Source organism: Oryzias latipes, chromosome 8 (assembly GCF_053564925.1).
Source record: "Oryzias latipes strain Hd-rR chromosome 8, Olatipes_Hd-rR_3.1".
NCBI classification, from domain to species: domain Eukaryota; kingdom Metazoa; phylum Chordata; class Actinopteri; order Beloniformes; family Adrianichthyidae; genus Oryzias; species Oryzias latipes.
The window spans coordinates 10,473,369-10,494,187 of record NC_136244.1 but is presented as its reverse complement, the minus strand read 5'-3'; the positions used below and the strand labels follow the sequence as shown (position 1 = coordinate 10,494,187).

The window sequence follows — 20,819 nt, the reverse complement described above, 5'->3', positions numbered from 1 at the left end:
CCTTGCAGTCAGTGACTGCTGCTGCGGGCCATGATAAATAAGGTGTTCCAGATTATAAAGCACACAGTCGTTTTTTGAAAAAAATTAAAGCTTTCAAGTGCGGAAAAAACGGTAATAAAGAGGAACTGACAATTTTATCTTTGTGTGTAAATCCTTCTTTTCGTTGGAAACTGAGGGTTCTGTGGTAAATGCATATACAGTAATACTTCTCCATGTTTGTTTTCCAGGTGTTTTTGATCATCCACTATCAACCTTTGGTCAACGCCCTAGCTGATGTGATTCTTAATGGAGACCTGTCTGTCTTCAGCTCTCAGAAAGTCGTGCACAGCACGCACAAAAGCACGGTAACACACACACATATGCACACTTCATGCACTTCAGCAAGCAAACTGCTCTGTAGTTTACACACAAATGTTTTGAAGGATAACTCTTTGTATGTTGTGCCGTTTCCTCATAAATAGAAGGCAAACTCAAGGCCACTGGAAGTACAGTGCATATACGAGAAATGCACACCTGCGCATTCGACCCCATGAACACGCACACTTCCAGAAGTGTCTGTGGGTGGTGATGAAATCGCAGGCACATTGGTTTTCTCCATGATTCACCCACATCAAGGCAGTTTCTTTCAGTTTACTTTATTTTTGCCTGGTTCCTGTTTCTTTTAAGAGTCAAATATTTTTTAAGGTTATTTCAAAGAGATATTTTTGGTTTCTTTTAGTTTTTAATTTTATTTCCCTTTAAGTTTTTTCAAAAAAAAATTTCCAAACTCCCCCCTCTCATGTCTTCTTTGCTTTCCTTGACTTGATTCCCTTCAGCTGTCATTTTCTTTTTGCCTCTTCCGTTTTTCTAGCTCTTTTGATTTGGTTTCCCTTCCCTCACTGCCCCGAAATCTTTTGACCGTCTGTCTGTAAACCCAGGTGGGCGTGATGAAGTAGTGAGCATTTCTGAGAACTCACAGAGAAAGATTTTTCTCTGTGGCTGTTCGTCTGTGTGTGTGTGTATAGCTGTTGTGATAAGTGGCCTACCTTTTCAGTGAATCTCTGGAGGTTTCAACAATCAAGGTTTACCACAAAAGGAGATAGTTACATCCAAACCCAACCTGCAGTTTAAAGTTTTCTACTGCAGGAAACAGTCCTGAGTTCTCTATGCTCATTGAAGAAGAAGAATTTAAAAAAATATGAATTAATAGGTTACAAAAATATAAGATCCAATCAGCACATTAAGATGTAATCCTCTATAACTAACAGTTAAGGTGAAGTGTGTGGAATACAAATCCGTACCACCTTCCTCCAGCTGCATGTCAATTTTTTATCCTCGTCTGCTAACGCCAGATATGCGTTAATTTATTGTAGATAAAAAACAGACCGAAATGACTTGGAGGGGGGGGGGGGTCTAGTTTTTTGTTTTGTTTTTTTCACAGGTGGTAAAATGGCACTTGGTGTTTGTCTAAGATGTGGCAGGAAATTAGGTCACATGATCGAAAGCATATAGAGCTGGTTCACCTAACCCAGTTCTCTTTCCTGGAAGAAGATTTTTTATCTCTCTTTTTTGTTTCTGTCTGTCTCTCTTGCCTTTTCTTGGAAATGCACCAGTTCGATTACAATGCCAGTATTTGCATAAGTGTACGTTTAGATGTTTTTTTTAAATGTTCTATCAGCCTAACTTCCTGCAGGTTTTTTACAGTAAATATAAATCTTGGATCTGCACAATCGAACAAGTTTTGATGTGCAACATATGCATGAGCTCATTGGTGTGAAAGTGCAGGGTACGCTCCCTGACCTCCATTATTTTCTCATCAGCGGTTGAGACTGTGAGCAGTTTACCAGAATATTGTCAGCCAGCAGGTGCGACACGCACATATGGATACTAGCTTATGGTTTTTGCCTAACTGCACGCACACAGCACAAACCTGCGCAGGCACATCCCCCCTTTGTCTGAGATGAGACAAACATTGTTTCTACCTTCTTGGCGCATTCACTTGAATAGTTTATGAATATTATAACTTAATTAAATTCTGTTTTATCACTTGTAGAGTTCAAAACCCTGAATTTGTTTATTTTCCACTGCTTCGCTGCAGTTAGAGTTGAATGTTTATTTTTTCTAGCAAGAATTAAGAGAAGTGAAAAAAACGGGCAATTTTTTATTTTAGACACAAGAATATTTTCTGTTGCATGCTTATTCATAACACCAGTGATGTCATAAGTAAAGTTTTAGATTGATCTTTAATTGTAGTTGTCCTCAACCTTTCATTCATTTATTTAGTTGTTCCTTTCATGAAAATTATTGAATGTCCAATAAATTTACATGTTTGTCATAAATTATTGAAAATGGTCAAGATTGGAAAGGAGCAGAATTGAAGAATATAATTCTTATAATTGTCTGCTCCTTTTTAAACATTGCATCATATTTACATTTCTCACACCATCACCTCTGCTCAAATTTCACCACAGTTAAAATAAACACAGTAAATACATTTAACAGTCAAGTTTGTACAATCTAAATTGTTTAGCTTCATACATCCGCTCTATTCAGGCCAAACTCAAGGGCTCTTATCGCAACCGGGCGATTTAAAAAAAAAAAAAAAAAAAAAGAAAAATTTCCAGCAAAATGGCCGAGCGTGGTGTTAAACATTCCCCGCGATTCGATTACTTTTTTTTTTTCTCCGTTTCCGACCGTGGTCAGAAGGGGGACCCTCCGGGGTTTACTTCCCCGTTCGGACCCTTAGATTCTCCAGGATTCTCCAGAACGGGTTAAAACAAAGAGTCCATAGCATTTATTCTGGGGGAAGCCTTCTTTTATTACCGTTCTCCTTTCTCCCTAACACACAACATGAATGCCCCCCTCATTCTCTACCTCGCTGCACACGCTCTCTTCTGTGTCTTACACACACACACGCACGCACGCACGCACGCGCACGCGGCCCAACACATACACATCCCCATTCCACAACAGTGGGTACAGACGATCCTGGCTCCAAGGCTTTCTTAAAATGAGAAGATTGTAATTGTGCTGGCTCCTTTGTGAAAATAAATGTAATAATGCAAAAAGAGCTCCGCTTTGACAACACTGTTGTTGACATCCATTGTTAACGTTAGCCACTTCTGCAAACAACGAGTGACGTTATTCACCGTTGAGTACTCTTCTGCGCATGCGGGTCACTTCTGGGTCATTTCCCGGGCACACAGGAGATCACAAAAATTTGCATTTAATTGGAAATGTGAACAGCCTTGCAAAAAAATCTGATTTTTTCAAAAAATCGGAATTGAGCATTAGGCCCCGCAGAGTGAACGTAGCCTTTGAGCAGCTCTACACCACACAAGACAACAGGAAGACCTCAGCTAGAGGCAGCTTGTTTCGTTTTTATGAGACATGAACTACTTCGTTTTTACTCGGGATGTGTACCAAACAGACACTCTGTGCCATGTTGCTGCCAGCAACATATAAAAACGCAGAATACTATGCTTTTTAGTGGCTCGGATAAATATGAGAGAAGAAGTGCAGCTGCACAACAGCTAATGCACTTAGCATCGTCTAAATGCCATCAGCAAAGCGGGCTAAAGTTCTGCAGAACCTCGCAGTAAAAGATTCTACTTTAGTTACCCGTTCAATCAGAGGGATGTGTACAACGCTCTGAAATAAGGCCGACATCGTGGCGATCAACGTTAATTTACTTCCGCGTGTGAGAAAGCGTGGCTGCAATGGTGCAGCAGCAGAGCATATTGATATTTAAACAAAGCACCTTTGTCACATTTGTCACACCTTTGTCACAGTAAAGATTTTTGTGCTGTCATGCTGCCTCATCATCACACTTTATTGTTTCTGGAAAGAATCAGTGTCCCCCTCACCCTTTATTTTTGAAGCACCAGTCAGGCTCCTGAACCGTTTAAAAGCACTGGAGATGCTGCATTAAGCAATGTTGAAAAAAACAGCACTTTATTTCCCCAATAGAAACTTATTGGTTAAGGCACATTCATTCTTTGCTTTTTCTTATACTTTCTGACACTAAAATATTTTATTGGGAAAAATAAAACAATGTTGACTTTTCCTTTCCTATATTTTTATTTACCAAAATAAAAGCACTATGAATTTGCTGTGGTAAAAGCAACTTACAGTTGCAGTGCTTAACATTGTGATCATTAAATAAACTGAATTTGACCATTTTATTACAATGGAAGACATTGAAATTCAGGTAGAGTTTTTTTCAAAGTCATATTTAAATTAAAAAAAGAAAGAAAATATGTTTTGGTAAATTTTCGGGATACGTATCGTATCGCCAGACTCTTGCCAATACACACCCCTAGTTTGAGCGAGGAGTGAAAGAAGCCCTCTTTGTCAAGAAAGATAAACCTCCTCTTATTAAGAATGGTCATCTCAGGTTTATTCTTCCATCCATCTACAGCAGTGTTCTGAAATCCAAACAAACCGAACCAGTTTCACCTGGGTCATTAACAGCTGAAAGAGATGACCATGTTGGGGAATGGAGTCACTGGCTCCCCAACCCCCAGCTGAGGACAAAGGACTCCTAACAACCCGAAACCATGTAGCCTAAGTTGACAATACCATCCAGTTTCAGGTCTGACTCCTCCCCCACGAGCAGATATAAACCAGCTCTTTTACCAGCTATTTCAGAAATGATAAAGCCTTTTGGATAAGAGGTGAAAAGTCTTCAACTTTAAAAGCCAAGTCCAGATGACGGCCCTTAAACCTACTACTATGATGTAATCAACCTGGATGATTGAGTCTTAATAGACAAATAAAGAGCTTAGGTCCTATAATTGAGCCTTGTGGAAGTCCACAAATAATGTTCATGAGATCAGACTTATTACCTCCAAGCTGCACATATTGTTGTCTGTTTTGTAAATAACCGGTGGGCTAGTTCAGAACGATTCCTTTAATCCCATATGCATATAACTTAGAAATCAGGATAGAATGATCTATGGTGTGAAAAGCCTTTAAATCAATGAAAACTCCTATTGTGTATTTCTTTTTGTCAATTGCTGTTGAAATTTCTTCAACTATTTTCATTATAGCCAAACCTGTAGACCTATTAGAACGCAACCCATTACGATTCTCACGTAACAATTTATTTTTTCAATAAAGTTGTCTAGTTTGAACTTTTCAACTTTTTAAACACTTTTAAAAATTAGGAAAGTAATGATACTGGTCTGTAATTATTAAAAGTATGTCTGTCTCTATTAAAAAAAAGGAATAATTTTAACTATTTTCATTCTATCTGGAAATATTCCCAATTTAAGTGAAAGATTGAAGATATAATCTAATATAGTGGTTTGACAATACAATCTATTGTCATTTTTATCATTTTCATGTCAATCCCATTGCTATAACTAATATTTACTTTTCACGGTTTCGCTACTTCACGGATTTGCATCATGCATTGTGTTCTGTATTCTGTTTGGCTAAAAAAGTCACTCCGCTTCTTCTCTACCTGTGCGTCAATAATGTTGCAGTTTAATGTAATGTACACGTACGTAAATCAGCTTTCCAAATTACGTACATGCAAATCATCTTGCAATTTCAAGTTTCTCTAAAACCCATAGAAAAAGAGCAACACCAACTGTCAATCACTATGTTCTTCTCCCGAACAAACACACACAGCTGCACCGCGGGCTTGAGAAGGAGAAAACATTGCAGCTTCTCAGACTGAAGAGCATTGAAATACACCTGAGCCACTATTTGTCCGTTTGTACTTTGTATTTTTTTCATGATCATTTTAAATTTTCTCCCGTTTAATTCAATTACTCTCGGGTCGCGGTGGGCGGGGCTAATCTCCGCGATTTGAAGCCTTCTGTTTACATCGATGATTCAAATTATTATTTGACAGTACAGAAGTTATTTGTTTAAAAAAAAAAACGTTTCTAAAGTACTTTGATTTGTGAAACAAATGCTTGAGCCTGTAAAATGGTTTGTTCTTTCTTTTCTATGTATAACAGAGTATTTAATTGTATAATAATTGTAAAAAAAAAAAAAGAGGTTTCTACTTCAGGGATTTTGCCTATCACGGGTTCTTTCTGGAACGCAACCCCTGCGAAAAACAAGGGTTTACTGTAATACCATTGGCATACTATAGAAAAAAATGTATAACCCCGCGAAAAACAAGGGTTTACTGTAATACCATTGGCATACTATAGAAAAAAATGTATAAAAATTGATTCATATTCATGAACTTCGTAATTGCTACTCTGAAGTGAAACGACTAGATCTCTGAGGTACAACCTTTCTCTCCTTGTGGGTTTTATGATGTCATCCTAGAGCTGGCCTCGGCAGCATGTCTGCATTTTTCCCACTATTAGAGAAAGTGTGTGTGTGTGTGTGTGTTAGCCTGGAGGCGTTGATGGCAGTGCATACTCTTTCTGGAAGGGGCTGTTCTCACCAATCTACATCAGCTCAAAAGAACCCACTCATTTCTTTGGGGGTTGGGAGGGGCTGGTGCTCAGAGCGCAGGTTTTTAGAAGAATACTCAGAAATGTGTGAACGAATCAAAATACCTCTTTGAGGTTGTTTTATAGTGAGGAATGAACAAATAGAATGCCTTGCAAAAATATTCGGCCCCCATTGAACTTTTTAACCCTTTGTCACATTTCAGGCTGCAATGGGACAACAACAAATGGGACACAATCATAAAGTGGAAAGAATTTTTTGGATATTTTAAACTTTATATCAAATAAAAAAACAGAAAATTGGGCGTGCAAAATTATTCAGCCCCCTTAAGTTAATACTTTGTAGCGCCACCTTTTGCTGCGGTTACAGCTGTAAGTCACTTGGGGTATGTCTATATCAGTTTTGCACATTGAGAGACTGAAAGTTTTGCCCATTCCTTCCTACAAAACAGCTTGAGCTCAGTGGGGTTGGATGGAGAGCGTTTGTGAACAGCAGTTTTCAGTTCTAACCACAAATTCTCGATTGGATTCAGGTCTGGACCTTGACTTGGCTTTTCTAACACCTGGATATGTTTATTTGTGAACCATTCCATTGTAGATTTTGCTTTGTTTTGGATCATTGTCTTGTTGGAAGACAAATCTCCGTCCCACTCTCAGGTCTTTTGTAGACTCAATCAGATTTTCTTCCAGAATGGTCCTGTATTTGGCTCCATTCATCTTCCTATCAATTTTTAATCATCCTCCCTGTCCCTGCTGAAGAAAAGCAGGCCCAAACCATGATGCTGCCACCACCATGTTTGACAGTGGGAATGGTGTGTTCAGCATGATGAGCTGTGTTGCTTTTACGCCAAACATAACGTTTTGCATTGTTGTCAAAAATTTCGATTTTGGTATCATCTGACCAGAGCACCTTCTTCCACATGCTTGGTGTTTCTCCCAGGTGGCTTGTGGCAAACTTTAAAAAACACTTTTTATGGATATCTTTAATAAAGGCCTGGAGAGAGTTTGCTGCACTGAAAGTAAAAGGGCTGAATAATTTTGCATGACCAATAATTCAGTTTTTTATTTGCTAAACCAGTTTGAAATATCCAATAAATTTCGTTCCACTTCATGATTGTATCCCACTGGTTGTTTGATTCTTCACAAAAAATTACAGTTTTATATCTTTATGTTTGCAGCCTGAAATGTGCCCAAAGGTTGAAAAGATCAAGGGGGTTGTGTAAAGGAGGATCTGGGATCAAAACTGTTCGTGGGTGACACCACTCTCGAACCAGGAGTGCCGGCCAGAACACTACTTCAAGGCCTGGATGAGGCTGTTTCTGTTAGTTGGTGCGTGGAATAAATGACAGCAGTCAGGAGGGTGGCGAGTGTAGGTCCTGTCCTTCACTTTCACGTCGTTATTGGGTCTGTTGAGGACTGCCACTTCTGACGTATTTGAAGTCCGGGAAGGTACAACTTGATGAAGCGGGTCCAAAAGTGGTCTGCAAGCACCTGCGTATGCTTCCACCGTCTTCGGCTCAGGAGCTCATTCTTTTTGTGGCAGTGCTCCTTTGGGCCGCCCCATCAGAAGACAATTAGGGGTCACGGGATCGGGGTCATTAACATCAGCAGACACATAGCCCAGAAGTTTCGAGTTTCAAATACTCTCCACTTCGATCAACACTGTTCGGAGCACTTCTTCTTGAACGGGCTGTACCCCAACTGTAACGTACAGCGCTGTCTTAACAGATCTGATCTCCCTTCCCCAAGCTCCACCAAAGTGAGGAGAAGCAGGAGGGTTGAAATGGAACTGAATCTTTCTTGGGGCTAACAGTCGCTGGAGGTCTGGAGACATAGCAGCAAATGCCTCATTCAACTCTCTCTCTCCAGCTTTGAAATTAGTTCCCTGATCCGAGTACAGCTCTGCCGGGGTTCCTCTTCGTGCAACAAAGCTTCGGAAAGCCATTAAAAAGGAGTCTGTGTCCAGGGAACTCAGAACATCCAGGTGCAGAGCTCTTACGGTGAGGCATTTAAATATGATCCCCCATCTTTTCTCAGATCGGCGTCCTATCTTGATGTTGAATGCTCCAAAGCAGTCAACTCCTGTAGAGTAGAAAGCAGGCTTCAAGAGACGGAGACGAGCTAGTGGCAAGTCAACCATTTTCGGAACCGATGGCTTTGCTCTCCATCTTTGACACTCTGTGCAGGTTCTCTGGAGTTTCCGAATTACTTCCCTGCCTCGTAAAATCCAGTATTTGTGTCGAATTTCAGCAAAAACACGCTCTGGACCTGGGTGCCTAAGCTCATTGTCATAGTTTCTGATGATCAGATGAGTGAATGGATGTGTGAAGGGTCTAGCACCACTGGATGGAGAGTATCATAAGCCAGGGTTTCTGAGCGACGAAGACGGCCACCAACAATGATTAGTTGCCCAGTCTCATCTAACTTAGGGGACAGAGTTGGCAAGCAAATGTTGCGTGGGATATCCTTGCCTGCCTTTAGAAGCTTTAGCTCACTGGGGAAGCTATCCTTTTGAATGCAACTGAGTAAAAACAACTCGGCTTGACGATACTCCTCAGCATTTAAAGAAGTGTCCTCTTTGGCTGCCCCATGCAGCTTCCCTGCTGTAGTACGGAGCAACTCCTGCCAGGAGTTACATTGGCTGAGCTCACTCATCCTAGGACTTGCAGGTGTAGCTGACATCCCACAGAAAGTAGTCTTCCTGAGCTCATCAGTGGTTGGAGCATTTTTCTCATTAGCTGCTGGAATTGTTGGCCATGTGTCTGGATGCATGTGGAGGAAGAGAGGTCCCAAACTCAATCTGTTGGCTTTGCTGAGATCTTGCAGGGTCTTGCCTCTGGTAATATCATCTGCAGGGTTTTGAGCAGAGTCTACATAACGCCACTGATGATGTTGGGTTAGCTCTTGGATTTCCGCTACACGTGTGCCAACGAAGATCTTAAAGCGATAAGACTCAGACTGCAACCAGGTCAGCACAGTGGTTGAATCTGTTTGTTTCTCTTTTGGCTTTTCCCATCAGGGGTCGCCACAGCGAACGAGTCGCATGGTAAACTTGGCAATGTTTTACGCCGGATGCCCTTCCTGACGCAACCCTCTCAAAGCAACCGGGCTTGGGACCGGCATAGAAGTAGAGAAGGGAACAGGGAGAAGGCCGGAGTTGAACCTGGGTTTCATGGACGGAAGGCACCGCAAACCAGCACGAGCTAAACTGTTTCCCCAGCACAGTGGTTGAATCTGTCCACAAGAAAATGGCTGTGATTGGCAACGTGAGCTCATCCTCGAGCAGTTTGGCAAGTTGTGCTCCTGTTTAGGCAGCTCAGAGCTCCAATCTGGGAACTGAATGAAGCTGTTTTGGGGCTACTCTGGAGCGGGACATCACAAAGGCGAGGTGAGTGTGATTGTCTTCACAGACAATCCTGAGGTATGCCACTGCTCTATAAACCAACTCGGAGGCGTCACAGAACACATGCAACTCTCGTCTTGCTACTGACGCAGCTTCACCTGCAGGTACGTATGGATGGCTGAAGACAATCTGAGAGAGGAATTGTAGCTCGGCCTCCCATGTCTTCCACTGCTGCAGGAGGTCAGGTGGTAGCTGGGGGTCATCCCAACCTCTTTATTTATCCCAAAAACACCTGATTAGGATTTTGACCCTGGTGGTGTAAGGCAAAATGAACCCCAATGGATCGTACTGACTAGCAAGTACTCTGTAAATGTTGCAGAGTGTGGGAGCACCATACTGTACTGGGCGATGTTTATAGCCAAGCATGTCAGTGGCAAAGTGCCAACTGAGACCCAGGGTTGATTCAGGACTGTCCGTCCTGTCTTGCGTTGACCAAAGGTCTGCACTACAGGAACGGTCTTCTTCTGGAAGGTAGCTAATTACCTCCGGAACGTTTATATCACCACTAATGGCTACTGCATGCTCACGGAACCTAAGAAGAACTCCAAGAAGAGAAGCCCCCAAATTGGGGCCAGGCAGTAGATACTCATTCAAAGTCTGGCCTTGGTAACTGAAAGAGCAGTTAAACACGAGACGATGCTTACCGTTGTGACTGACGAGGTGATGTGGTATGTACCAAGCCTCCTTTACATCACTCAACTCTGACTCTTCAACTTTGGCAACAAATCCAGCTTGAATGAGTTTCTCCATCTCTGCTGAGTAGATCTCAGCCTTTTACGAGTCCTTCAGGAGTCTTCGCTCAATTGCTCTCAGGCTTGGCTTCACAGCATCAGGGGTTATTTGCAGGCGTCGCATGTCTTTCCTTCTGAGCAGAGGAGTAGCATAACGAGATACTCCACTGACCTCCACCCTTGTTGTTCTGGCCTCAAGCATTTCAACAGCCAAGATGTCTTGCTTGGAGCGAGTCACTATTTTATCTATCCTGAGGGGGATGGTGTCAGTTTGCCACAATTTCTCCACATGCTTCATCAGCTCACTCGTTTGAGGTGGAATGGATGTCAAGAGGCACTTCTGTGATCTATTGAACTGACAAACCACACTGGAGGGGCCTTGCAGTGTCCAGCCTAACCTGGTGTGGATTGCAGCTGGTACACCAGGTGGTCCCAACCTAACAGCCTCAATAGGAGCGAGAAGGTGTGGCTGGTCGCTACCTATTAACAGCAACGGTTGGATCTTCTTGAAGGGCTGAATAGATAGTCCTCTCAGGTGCTTGTACTTCTTCTGTAATGACTCGATAGGGTATGTATGATCTGCGAGATCAATGTGGGTGGCTGTGAAGGCATTCCTGATCTGATACTTAGCCTTGGGCTTAGTCTTTGGTGAAATGGTAAAGGATATACAGGAGCCTCTCAGATTCTGTACATCTTGCCTGATTGTGCGTAGAGGAAGGGTCTCTGGGTCACCTTGAAGCCCCAATTGCTGGGCGGCACTGGGTAGAAGCATAGTCCTTTCATACCCATCATCTAGGATAGGATACGTATCCAGAATCTGACCCTTGTTCCGGATGAGAACTGGAACAACTTTGAGAAGAACACGGCTGTTTGCTGTTGGCCTGTCGAGATACAAATCCCCAGTGCATTTCTCACCTCCGTCTTGTGGTTGGCGTGCTGTGGTCTCTGAAGACCTCTTAGATGGACTTGTGTTGACATCATGGAGAACCTTTAAGTGACGACCTTGGCATAAGCTGCAAAGCTTCTTCAGGGTGCATTCTGCAGCACAATGAGAGTGGGCACAGCGCCAGCACCTTTGGTTGATTTTGGTCCATTCAGTTAGCTGCTCCTTTGACAGTCCACCGATTGCTGCACACTGACTTAAGTGATGATCTCTGTTGTCACAGTAAGTACAATAAGGTGGTGGGTTCTTTTGTAGGACACTGCTTGGTGATGTAGGTGATTGAGCTTTGGTTTCTGCTCCATGAAACACTGCAGTGGAACGTCTACCAGACTGCCCCTCAGGGTTCCGACCCTGTGTTTTATCCTTTACTCCTCTTGATGGTAGTTGGCCGTCGAAGTCTTGACACCAAGACTCGTACTTCAACCAGTTGGCTAAGTCGGTAAGGGTATATCTTTGGTCAGGGCGGTTGAACATGCACCTGCGGAACTCTGCTCGATGTTCAGGGGGTAGCTTACCAAGTAGCTGTGCTACATGAGAGCCACACCGCAGCTCCACATCCCCATCAGGGCCAAGCGTCTTTAACATTCCCACCAGCGATTGAACCTGGAGGGAAAACCTCTCAAAGGCGACAGCGTCACCTCGCCTGACATCAGGTGAATTAATCACTTCAGCTATTCTCTTCAATGCAAGCTGATGAGGTTGACCGAACTTCTCATTTAAAGTTCTCATGGTGTCTGTGAACGCCGTTGGTGAATAGATGTAAGCCTCAGCCACCAGCTTAGTATCTTCCAACTTCATGTGATTAATTAGCACCTGGTACTTGAACAGCTCTGTACTGTCAGGGGAGTAAATTCTCCAACGCCATCTTCAGGTGGGCGAACTCTCCAGGGTCTCGGTTGACAAGGTTTGGGATGGATGGAAGAGGTCCATGGTAAGTTGCATCCAAGCTTGAACTCCAACCATACAACTGACTGGGTGCAGGGGGACGGTCAGAACCAGAGCTAGCCTGAAAGATTAAATTTGGAGAATTCACATGCTTGTGATAAGGTGTTAAAGCTAACCTGATGGGCGATGGAGATGCTGGGAAGTGATCTTCACCATAGTTATGTTGTGTTGGCACAGCATAACGGTTGTGCCAATTACTCTCTGGAGGTCTTAAATCTCTGGCATTTTGGGGTTGCCTAGTAAACAATGGCTGACTTTGCTGTGTTGAGAGCGCTTGGCTGCGCAAAATCTGAAGCTCTCTCATCATTGTATCAAGTCGCTCCAGCATAGGTGAGTGGGTTTCTACCTGCTCCTTCTCACAAACTGGAGGTAGGGGTGCTGGCCAATCTTCTTCTTTAACATTTTCCACCTTTCCTAGTGGGTCGGCATATGTTCTTTGGGTTGATTGGCACGGTGAAGCAGTATTAGCATTGTCCATCATCCTTAAAATGTCCCGTTGCATTGCACACATGTCTTCAAAATCTGAAGCCATCCGACTGTGTGATTGCTGAAGGAGGAGCCTTTCCTGATGGATCTCCTCAAGCTCTGGATTTGTGGAAATAGATTGTCGTGGCTTTGGTAAAGGATCAAATTGCAGAAGGGTTTGGTCTCTCAGCTGGTATTGCAAAGGACTAAGGGGTGACTTCTGAACCACTGGGTTTCCTCGCTCATGCCACAGTCTCTGAATATCATATCTGGGGTCTATTTCTGATGCAACTTAATGTCCGTCTGAGGTCTCACTGGCTGCTTCAGGTGAATGGGTCAAACGTTCTCCTGTCTCATGTCCATGGAAGGTTGGATCGTTGAAATCCACCACATAATCTTCAAATCGAAGAGGGGGACGAACTATTCATCTGGGACATGCACCACTTGCTTCATAGTTCAGAGCTTCATCCATTTTAACTGGTTAAGTGCAGTGTCCTCAGGCTCGAAGGACCATAATGTAAAGGAGGATCTGGGATCAAAACTGTTCGTGGGTGACACCACTCTCGAACCAGGTGTGCCGGCCAGAACACTACTTCAAGGCCTGGATGAGGGTGTTTCTGTTAGTTGGTGCGTGGAATAAATGACAGCAGGCAGGAGGGTGGCTTCAATAACTGTAATCCACGCTTCAGGCTTTACATCCTTTGGTTTGACATACAGAAGCAGGTAAATTTCAATAGGTGGATGAACACATGTAGGTGTGTGTGGTCTCTAGTAAACACAAACACAAATATAAACTTAATATGTTACTTAAATCACATAAAAAGAAACAAAGAAGTCAAGAGCGCCCATGTGCGCTTTATGCACAAAAAATACTCCAGGGAACATGCATTAACATAAACTTACTTTGTCATCAACGCACACTAAACTTTCAAGGGATAAAACTTCTTCATTTCAACCTGCCACGCAGCGGCACACTCACACGCACGGAGGAAAGCAGACAAGCACGTCATCACTCTTGTAATGAGCATGCGTCTAACTCTAAACAGAACTTAAAGGGACAGGAACGTATTTTAACAATAATCTTCTGAGTCTTTTGCACAGGTTGAATGCTTTTGCAAGGCACGGTATATAGTGACCTTGTTTGGGTGAAATAGATCAAATAAAATCACTGCAAATAGAATCTAGAGAAAAACTTTTAGCCTAAAAACTTCAAATCAAAAAAGAAATTGACGAACTTCAGCTAAAAAAAAAGAGTTGAAATTGTTTTTAAATTTTTAAAATATCTCATTGTTTACAGTACTTTAAATTGAAAGGTTCTAAGAATATGAAGGACTCTGTGTCAAAGGGAACAAGACTAAAGTTTTTGGTGATCTTGGGCTTTCAGCAATCCTTTGTAAGTTATGGACGCTACTATTTTAGGAATATAGGAAGGAGAGCAATAAGCATGCCATCCACGAATTTAAAAAAAAAGGCGAAGAAACTAGCAAAACTGCTTTGCTAAACACTTTATTTGGGAATGTGTAAAGCTGGTTGCTCTAAAGCAGGGGTCACCAACCTTTTTGAGACTGAGGGCTATTTCATGGGCACTTAGTGGTTTGAAGGGCGCCACTAAAAACCTCCTAGCCAATACAAAAATTGGTGCACACAAATAGCCAGACAGACCTCTCCTCTTCAGCGAGAATAGCGAAATTAATATCATCATTAATTAACGGAAAACTTGTAGAGTTAAACATGACAGATAACGTTTACCGGTATATCTTATGGGACACCAAAAAAAGCGACTTCTCCAGTACCGATAGCAGAACTGATGAGATCAGATCAGATCTTAACGCTACTGCTGTCTTGAAGAATGTTGCCCCGGGGCTCGTTCAATACCGGGGATCGGTACTCATCCGTATCAGCTCATGCTAATAATGTCATTCTTTATTAACTATTGTAGACATTTTGATGACGGTTTTCCCAATTTCAGATTGACTGACCTTCATTTCTTAAAGTAATGATGGCCACTCGTTTTTCTGTACTTAGCTGCTTTTTTCTTGCCGTAATACGAATTCTAACATTCTATTCAGTAGGACTATCAGCTGTGTATCCACCTGACTTCTGCACAACACAACTGATGGTCAAACTGTTTTTGCCATCATTAGTTTTAGACAATTGCGACCAATTGCTACTTACTGATTATTTTTGGCTCCAACACGGCGACGTCCGTATCTCGAAAAACTGGCGGCTAAAGTGGCTTGATTTTGTTGGAGCCAGAAGTAAGCCTTTTTCTAGGGTTGACGTCACACTCAAACTTAGGTCAATGGTTTAAAAATGTGATGTTGTCTCAGTTTCTTTTTGTCTCCTCTTCCTTTCACCTTGCAGGGCAGTGAACCAGGCGTACTTCGGTTTATTAAACCCCCTGAGTCTCTGGAGCGTTCACTTGAGTTGTCACGCAGCCGTGGCCGCAAGAGAACGCAGAAAAGGCCCAATTACAAGAACCTGGGCGAAGAGGAGGATGACGACAGAGCAGGGGGTGGTGGCAGTAGTGGCAGCGGCGGCGGCGGTGGTGGAGGAGGGCTAGAGGAGAGCTGGGATGATGATGGCTTCAGAGGAGAGAGGGAGAAGGGAAAAGGTACAGAGGGAATAGGAGGCGGAGCATGTGGGAGTTCTAAGGGAAGCAGAGCGAGTGGGGAGATGACGGAAGGTGAGTGTGTGTCTCGCAGGACACAGCAGTGCAGGACTGTGTTTGTTGTTCTGTCGTCCCATCAGTCAGACATGTGGTGTGTCATGTAGCCTCATTTGTGAACAATCAACCTGGCAGAACTGAAAGAGCTTAAAAAGTACCACTAGCTGGATTAATTTTGATTTAATGAGTCTACAAAGTCTCTTTAACAGCAGGAAAAACTTTAAAGATCCACCCCAGTTTTGATTTATTGGAAATGCTTTCCTAGTGGTCTTTTAATTATGATTATGCCATGGGGGGAAAAAACCTGTCATTTTCTAGGACGTAGTTTCTGCAGAGCGGCAGGAGTTAATTCAAAATTCTCTTCTGAGTTGTGGGCGGAACTGTTGGTGCAGAGCAACCCTGCTCCTCCCCTTCTCCTTCTGGTTTCTGAGAGCTCTCTGTTTATATGCTCTTCGGCTGGCCTACGGCCACTCACACCCGCACCCTAACATTGGCGGTACAACAAAAATAGTGAGCAATATTGTAACGTTCCAGCTGTGCAGTTTTACGGTCAGATGCCAAGCTCAGATGGGGAAAACAAAGACGTACATGGATCTAATTGTCTACAAGTGGATGTATCTGAATGGAATGGAGTAGGTAGCTTATGCGCACCAAGTGTATTTTCTACGTCGCAACTGAGCTTTTTCAAACTGCATGTTTTCGTCTGCTCCTAATTCACAACAGTTTGAAAAAAAATACCCAGATGCTATTTTAAGATTAATTTTCTTTATATATGTCCTCCATCATTAACAAATGCCACAAGAGGAACATGTCAAAAACACCAAAAAACATAATTTTCACCGGAGTGGGTCTTTAAGGACAAAATACAATGATTGATTTATTTTAATGCTAGCTGTTAATCGCAGCAAAAGTCCATGTTTACAACCATCCATCCTGTGCTCCTCACTTCTCCGCTTGTTCTCACTCGTGTCACACGTGTGTTTGTGTTGGTATCCATTTTGCGTGTGACCATCACACACAGCTGGAATGTTTTCTGTTTTACTTAGCAGAGTTTGTTTTTTTCTTTTTTTGCTGTAGCTTACTTTTTCTTCTTTTCTTTTTTTCTTGAGAATGAGGTGTTTCTGTCTGATTTGTTGTGGTCTGTAGGAAAAGAATTAGTTTCATAATGAGAAGTCGCCTGCATGGGAGGATGGGAAAACACCCATAACATAAAAATAGCTGTAAAAAGTTTTGCTTTGACTGTTTAATAGTTCTTTCTTTGACATGAAAAAATGTCCCCATTTTTAAATGTATATTTTGTTACATTTGATCATTTTAAAGTCCCACTCCAATCATTTTTTGATCTATTTTCAAAGCGTTTCCAGTGGCCTTTTAACTATGATTATGCCATTCAAAGAATTCTATTATTTTCGTGACTATGAAAATTGTAGATTCATACTGAAGGGATCAAAACTGTGAATTAACACATGTGGCATTATATACATAACAAAAAAGTGTGAAACAACTGAAAATATTTCATATTCTAGGTTCTTCAAAGTAATCACCTTTTGCTTTGATTACTGCTTTGCACACTCTTGCATTCTCTTGATGACCTTCAAGAGGTAGTTACCTGAAATGGTCTTCCAACAGTCTTGAAGGAGTTCCCAGAGTTGCTTAACACTTGTTGGCCCTTTTGCCTTCACTCTGTGGTCCAGCTCACCCCAAACCATCTCGATTGGGTTCAGGTCCGGTGACTGTGGAGGCCAGGTCATCTGGCGCAGCACCCCATCACTCTCCTTCTTGGTCAAATAGGCCTTACACAGCCTGGAGGTGTGTTTGGGGTCATTGTCCTGTTGAAAAATAAATGATGATCCAACTAAACGCAAACCGGATGGAATAGCATGCCACTGCCAAATGCTGCGGTAGCCATGCTGGTTCAGTATGCCTTCAATTTGGAATAAATCCCCAACAGTGTCACCAGCAAAAAAAAAACACACCATCACACTTCCTCCACCATGCTTCACAGTGGGAACCAGGCATGTAGAGTCCAGCCGTTCACCTTTTCTGTGTCGCACAAAGACACGGTGGTTGGAACCAAAAATCTCAAATTTGGTCTCATCAGACCAAAGCACAGATTTCCACTGGTCTAATGTCCATTCCTTGTGTTCTTTAGCCCAAACAAGTCTCTTCTGCTTGTTGCCTTTCTTTAGCAGTGGTTTCCTAACAGATATTCTACCTGATTCTCACAGTCTCCTTTTAAGAGTTGTTGTAGAGATGTGTCTGCTGCTAGAACTGTGTGCCATTGACCTGGTCTCGAACCTAAGCTGCTGTTAATCTGCGATTTCTGAGGCTGGTGACTCGGATGAACTAATCCTCTGCAGCAGAGGTGACTCTTGGTCTTCCTTTCCTGGGGCAGTGCATGTAAGCCAGTTTCTTTGTAGCGCTTGATGGTGAATACTGCACTTGGGACACTTTCACGAATTTTCTGACTGACTGACCTTCATTTCTAAAAGTAATGATGGCCACTCGTTTTTCTGTACTTAGCTACTTTTTTCTTGCTATAATACAAATTCTAACAGTCTGTTCAGTAGGACTATCAGCTGTGTATCCACCTGACTTCTGCACAACACAACTGATGGTCCTAACCCCATAAGGCAAGAAATCACACTTATTAAACCTGACAGGGCACACATCAAGAGAATGCCAAGAGTGTGCAAAGCAGTAATCAAAGCAAAAGGTGATTACTTTGAAGAACCTAGAATATGAAATATTTTCAGTTGTTTCACACTTTTTTGTTATGTATATAATTCCTCATGTGTTAATTCACAGTTTTGATGCCATCAGTGTGACTCTACAATTTTCATAATGATGAAAATAAAGAAAACAACATCAATGGGGGACCTTTCTGTGTGGAGTTTGCATGTTCTCCCCGTGTATGCGTGGGTTCTCTCCGGGATCTCCAGCTTCCTCCCACCGTCCAAAAACATGCTTCATAGGTTAATTGGCAACTCTAAATTGTACATAGGTGTGAGTGTGAGAGTGCATGGGTGTGTGATTGAGGACATTCTACCCTGCGACAGACTGGCGACCTGTCCAGGGCATCCCCTGCCTTCGTCCATAAGTGGCCGGGATACGCTGCGGCAGCCCCGTGACCCCGAAAGGGAAAAACGGTAAAGAAAATGAATGAATGAATGAAAATAAAGAAAGCTCTTTGAATGAGAAGGTGTATCCAAACTTTTGGTCTGTACTGTATGTCTTTCACCATCAAAAAATGCCACAAGAACGTGTAAAAACACCATCAAAAACACCATTTTCATTGGAGTGGGTCTTTAATTCAAGATGATAATCCCTTAAGACCATAAAAAAAGTTATTACAGGAACTACAGTTTGACTTAAAGTTGTTAGTTGGTTTCAAAGATTTGGGTTGTGACTGGATTACAAGTCCTTGGGAGAGTGTGCACATGTGTTTGTCAGAGGAACACAACACTGTTTTTGCTGCGTGTTCACAGAAATCGAGATGGTTGTGATGGAGAAGTGCAAAGTGTCCGAACTGGCTGAGCAGAACATCACAGATGAAGAAAAGACTGCTGCTGCCACACGCACACAAATGCAGAGGAGCAGGTGCATGCACACTCCCATCACACCCAAAAAGGATCATGGGATTGATGCCAGTGGACTGTATTATTATTTATTTTTATCTGTCCTTTTCTCCACCTGCAGACCGTTTTTAGACCTGGTATACAACACCCTTGACTGCTCAGATGATGACTACCAAGCTCTGTTCGTCCTCTGCTTGCTTTATGCCATCTCACACAGCACAGGTTAGCCTTCGTGTTCGTGGTCCCGCCATTTATATACTCTACCTTCAGATTTCTTCAAAGTGCTGAATTGTTCTGACCTCCCGAACATGTTGAAGGACCATTCATTAACTTGATTGAATATTGCTTTGTTATTTTAAAGGAGTTCTCTTATTTGCAGGGATAAACCGGGATCTTCTGGAGCGTCTGCAGTTGCCATTCCCAGACCAGGAGAGGGGCTCTTACAGCCTAGTTCTTACAGAAAGACTGATCAGAATAATGAGCCAGGCAGCTCAGCCAGGTAAAAAGGATCCTCACCCACTGTTACAGAGCTCTCTTTGTGGTTCATATGGGGATTTTGCGCGTTCATAGGGTCAGAGCACAACTTGTTTTTTGTTTTGTTTTTGTTTACTCTCGCACCATGTTTATATGTAAATGGCCAGAATTTGTTGGAGAAACAGTTACATCACTATGAAATCAATCAAATAATGGACTGAAACGTGAAAAGCAGGATGGTCACAAAGGTGAAGTCAATTTACAGAAATCTGATTACTGCCATTTATCAGCAGTTAAATAGCCTCAGTGAATAAAAAGAAAAAGAAGGGACATTTTTAAGAGGAAAGCAGGCTATTCCTGCCAGTTGCCTGACTGCAATGTTATGTAAAGTGTCTTTATCTCCTCAACACATGAAGTTTATTTAAGAGACACCTTTTGACCTGTTCACCTGAACAGGACCAGAGGGATAAATAAAGCCCTTTAGATTCCAGATATTTTTCCCCTTATTATCCCGACAAGCTAAGTTAGTCGAACTGCAGTTCTCAGGGTGGGGGGACTGCTCCTACCCCAGGTGGATGTGTATAAAAATCTTGAGGTCTTGTTTTACAAGTGAGGGAACCCCTTGGGATGCCTCCCCCCAGAAGAGCTAAAGGAATTGGCCGGGGAGAGGGATGTCTAGTGGTCTTTGCTTAGAATGCTTCCCCCACCACCAAGTACCAGATGAGAGGAATAAAATGATTGGATGGATACCCCGAGTAAAAATGGACAAATAACTCTTGGACAATAAAATTTGGACTCCACCAAGTTTATCAAATCTACACCAAAACACAAATTTGTAACTTCATTAAGTTAATTTGAATTGCGATACTTCAGAGTTAAAAATGTCATTTAGACATTCTTGTCAAATATTAAAAAACATATCTTGCTACAAAATTAATCAATATATATATTATTTATATTCTACAAGTATGGATTTCTGAGGGTATTTAAATTTCTCATTACTGTCTTCTAGATGGTAAAGTACGTCTAGCCACCCTTGAGCTGAGCTGCCTCTTGCTAAAGCAGTCTGTGCTTTCTGGAAATCACTGTATCATCAAAGATGTCCATTTGGCCTGTCTGGAGGTAAATCGACCACTATTGCACCTTTGCAATCTCACCGTCAACGCCGAAGTATTACACACAAAGATCTGCCAGTTTCCCAGCACAAATATTTC

At 42.4% G+C, this 20,819-nt stretch overlaps 1 protein-coding gene across 8 annotated transcripts in view; it reads left to right on the top strand.

Moving 5' to 3' along the window:
- The window catches only part of clec16a (C-type lectin domain containing 16A), a 72,128-nt gene that overhangs the window by 24,734 nt on the left and 26,575 nt on the right, over positions 1 to 20,819 (top strand). For 5 of the 8 annotated variants that reach the window (XM_078951439.1, XM_078951444.1, XM_078951443.1 and 2 more), the window contains exons 9-14: positions 228 to 344; positions 15,250 to 15,571; positions 19,042 to 19,153; positions 19,253 to 19,353; positions 19,511 to 19,630; positions 20,618 to 20,727. In XM_078951439.1, the coding sequence (XP_078807565.1) occupies positions 228 to 344; positions 15,250 to 15,571; positions 19,042 to 19,153; positions 19,253 to 19,353; positions 19,511 to 19,630; positions 20,618 to 20,727 (882 nt within the window). The remainder of the gene's footprint in view (positions 1 to 227; positions 345 to 15,249; positions 15,572 to 19,041; positions 19,154 to 19,252; positions 19,354 to 19,510; positions 19,631 to 20,617; positions 20,728 to 20,819) is intronic. The other 3 variants (XM_078951442.1, XM_078951441.1, XM_078951440.1) reach the window with 1 other exon arrangement.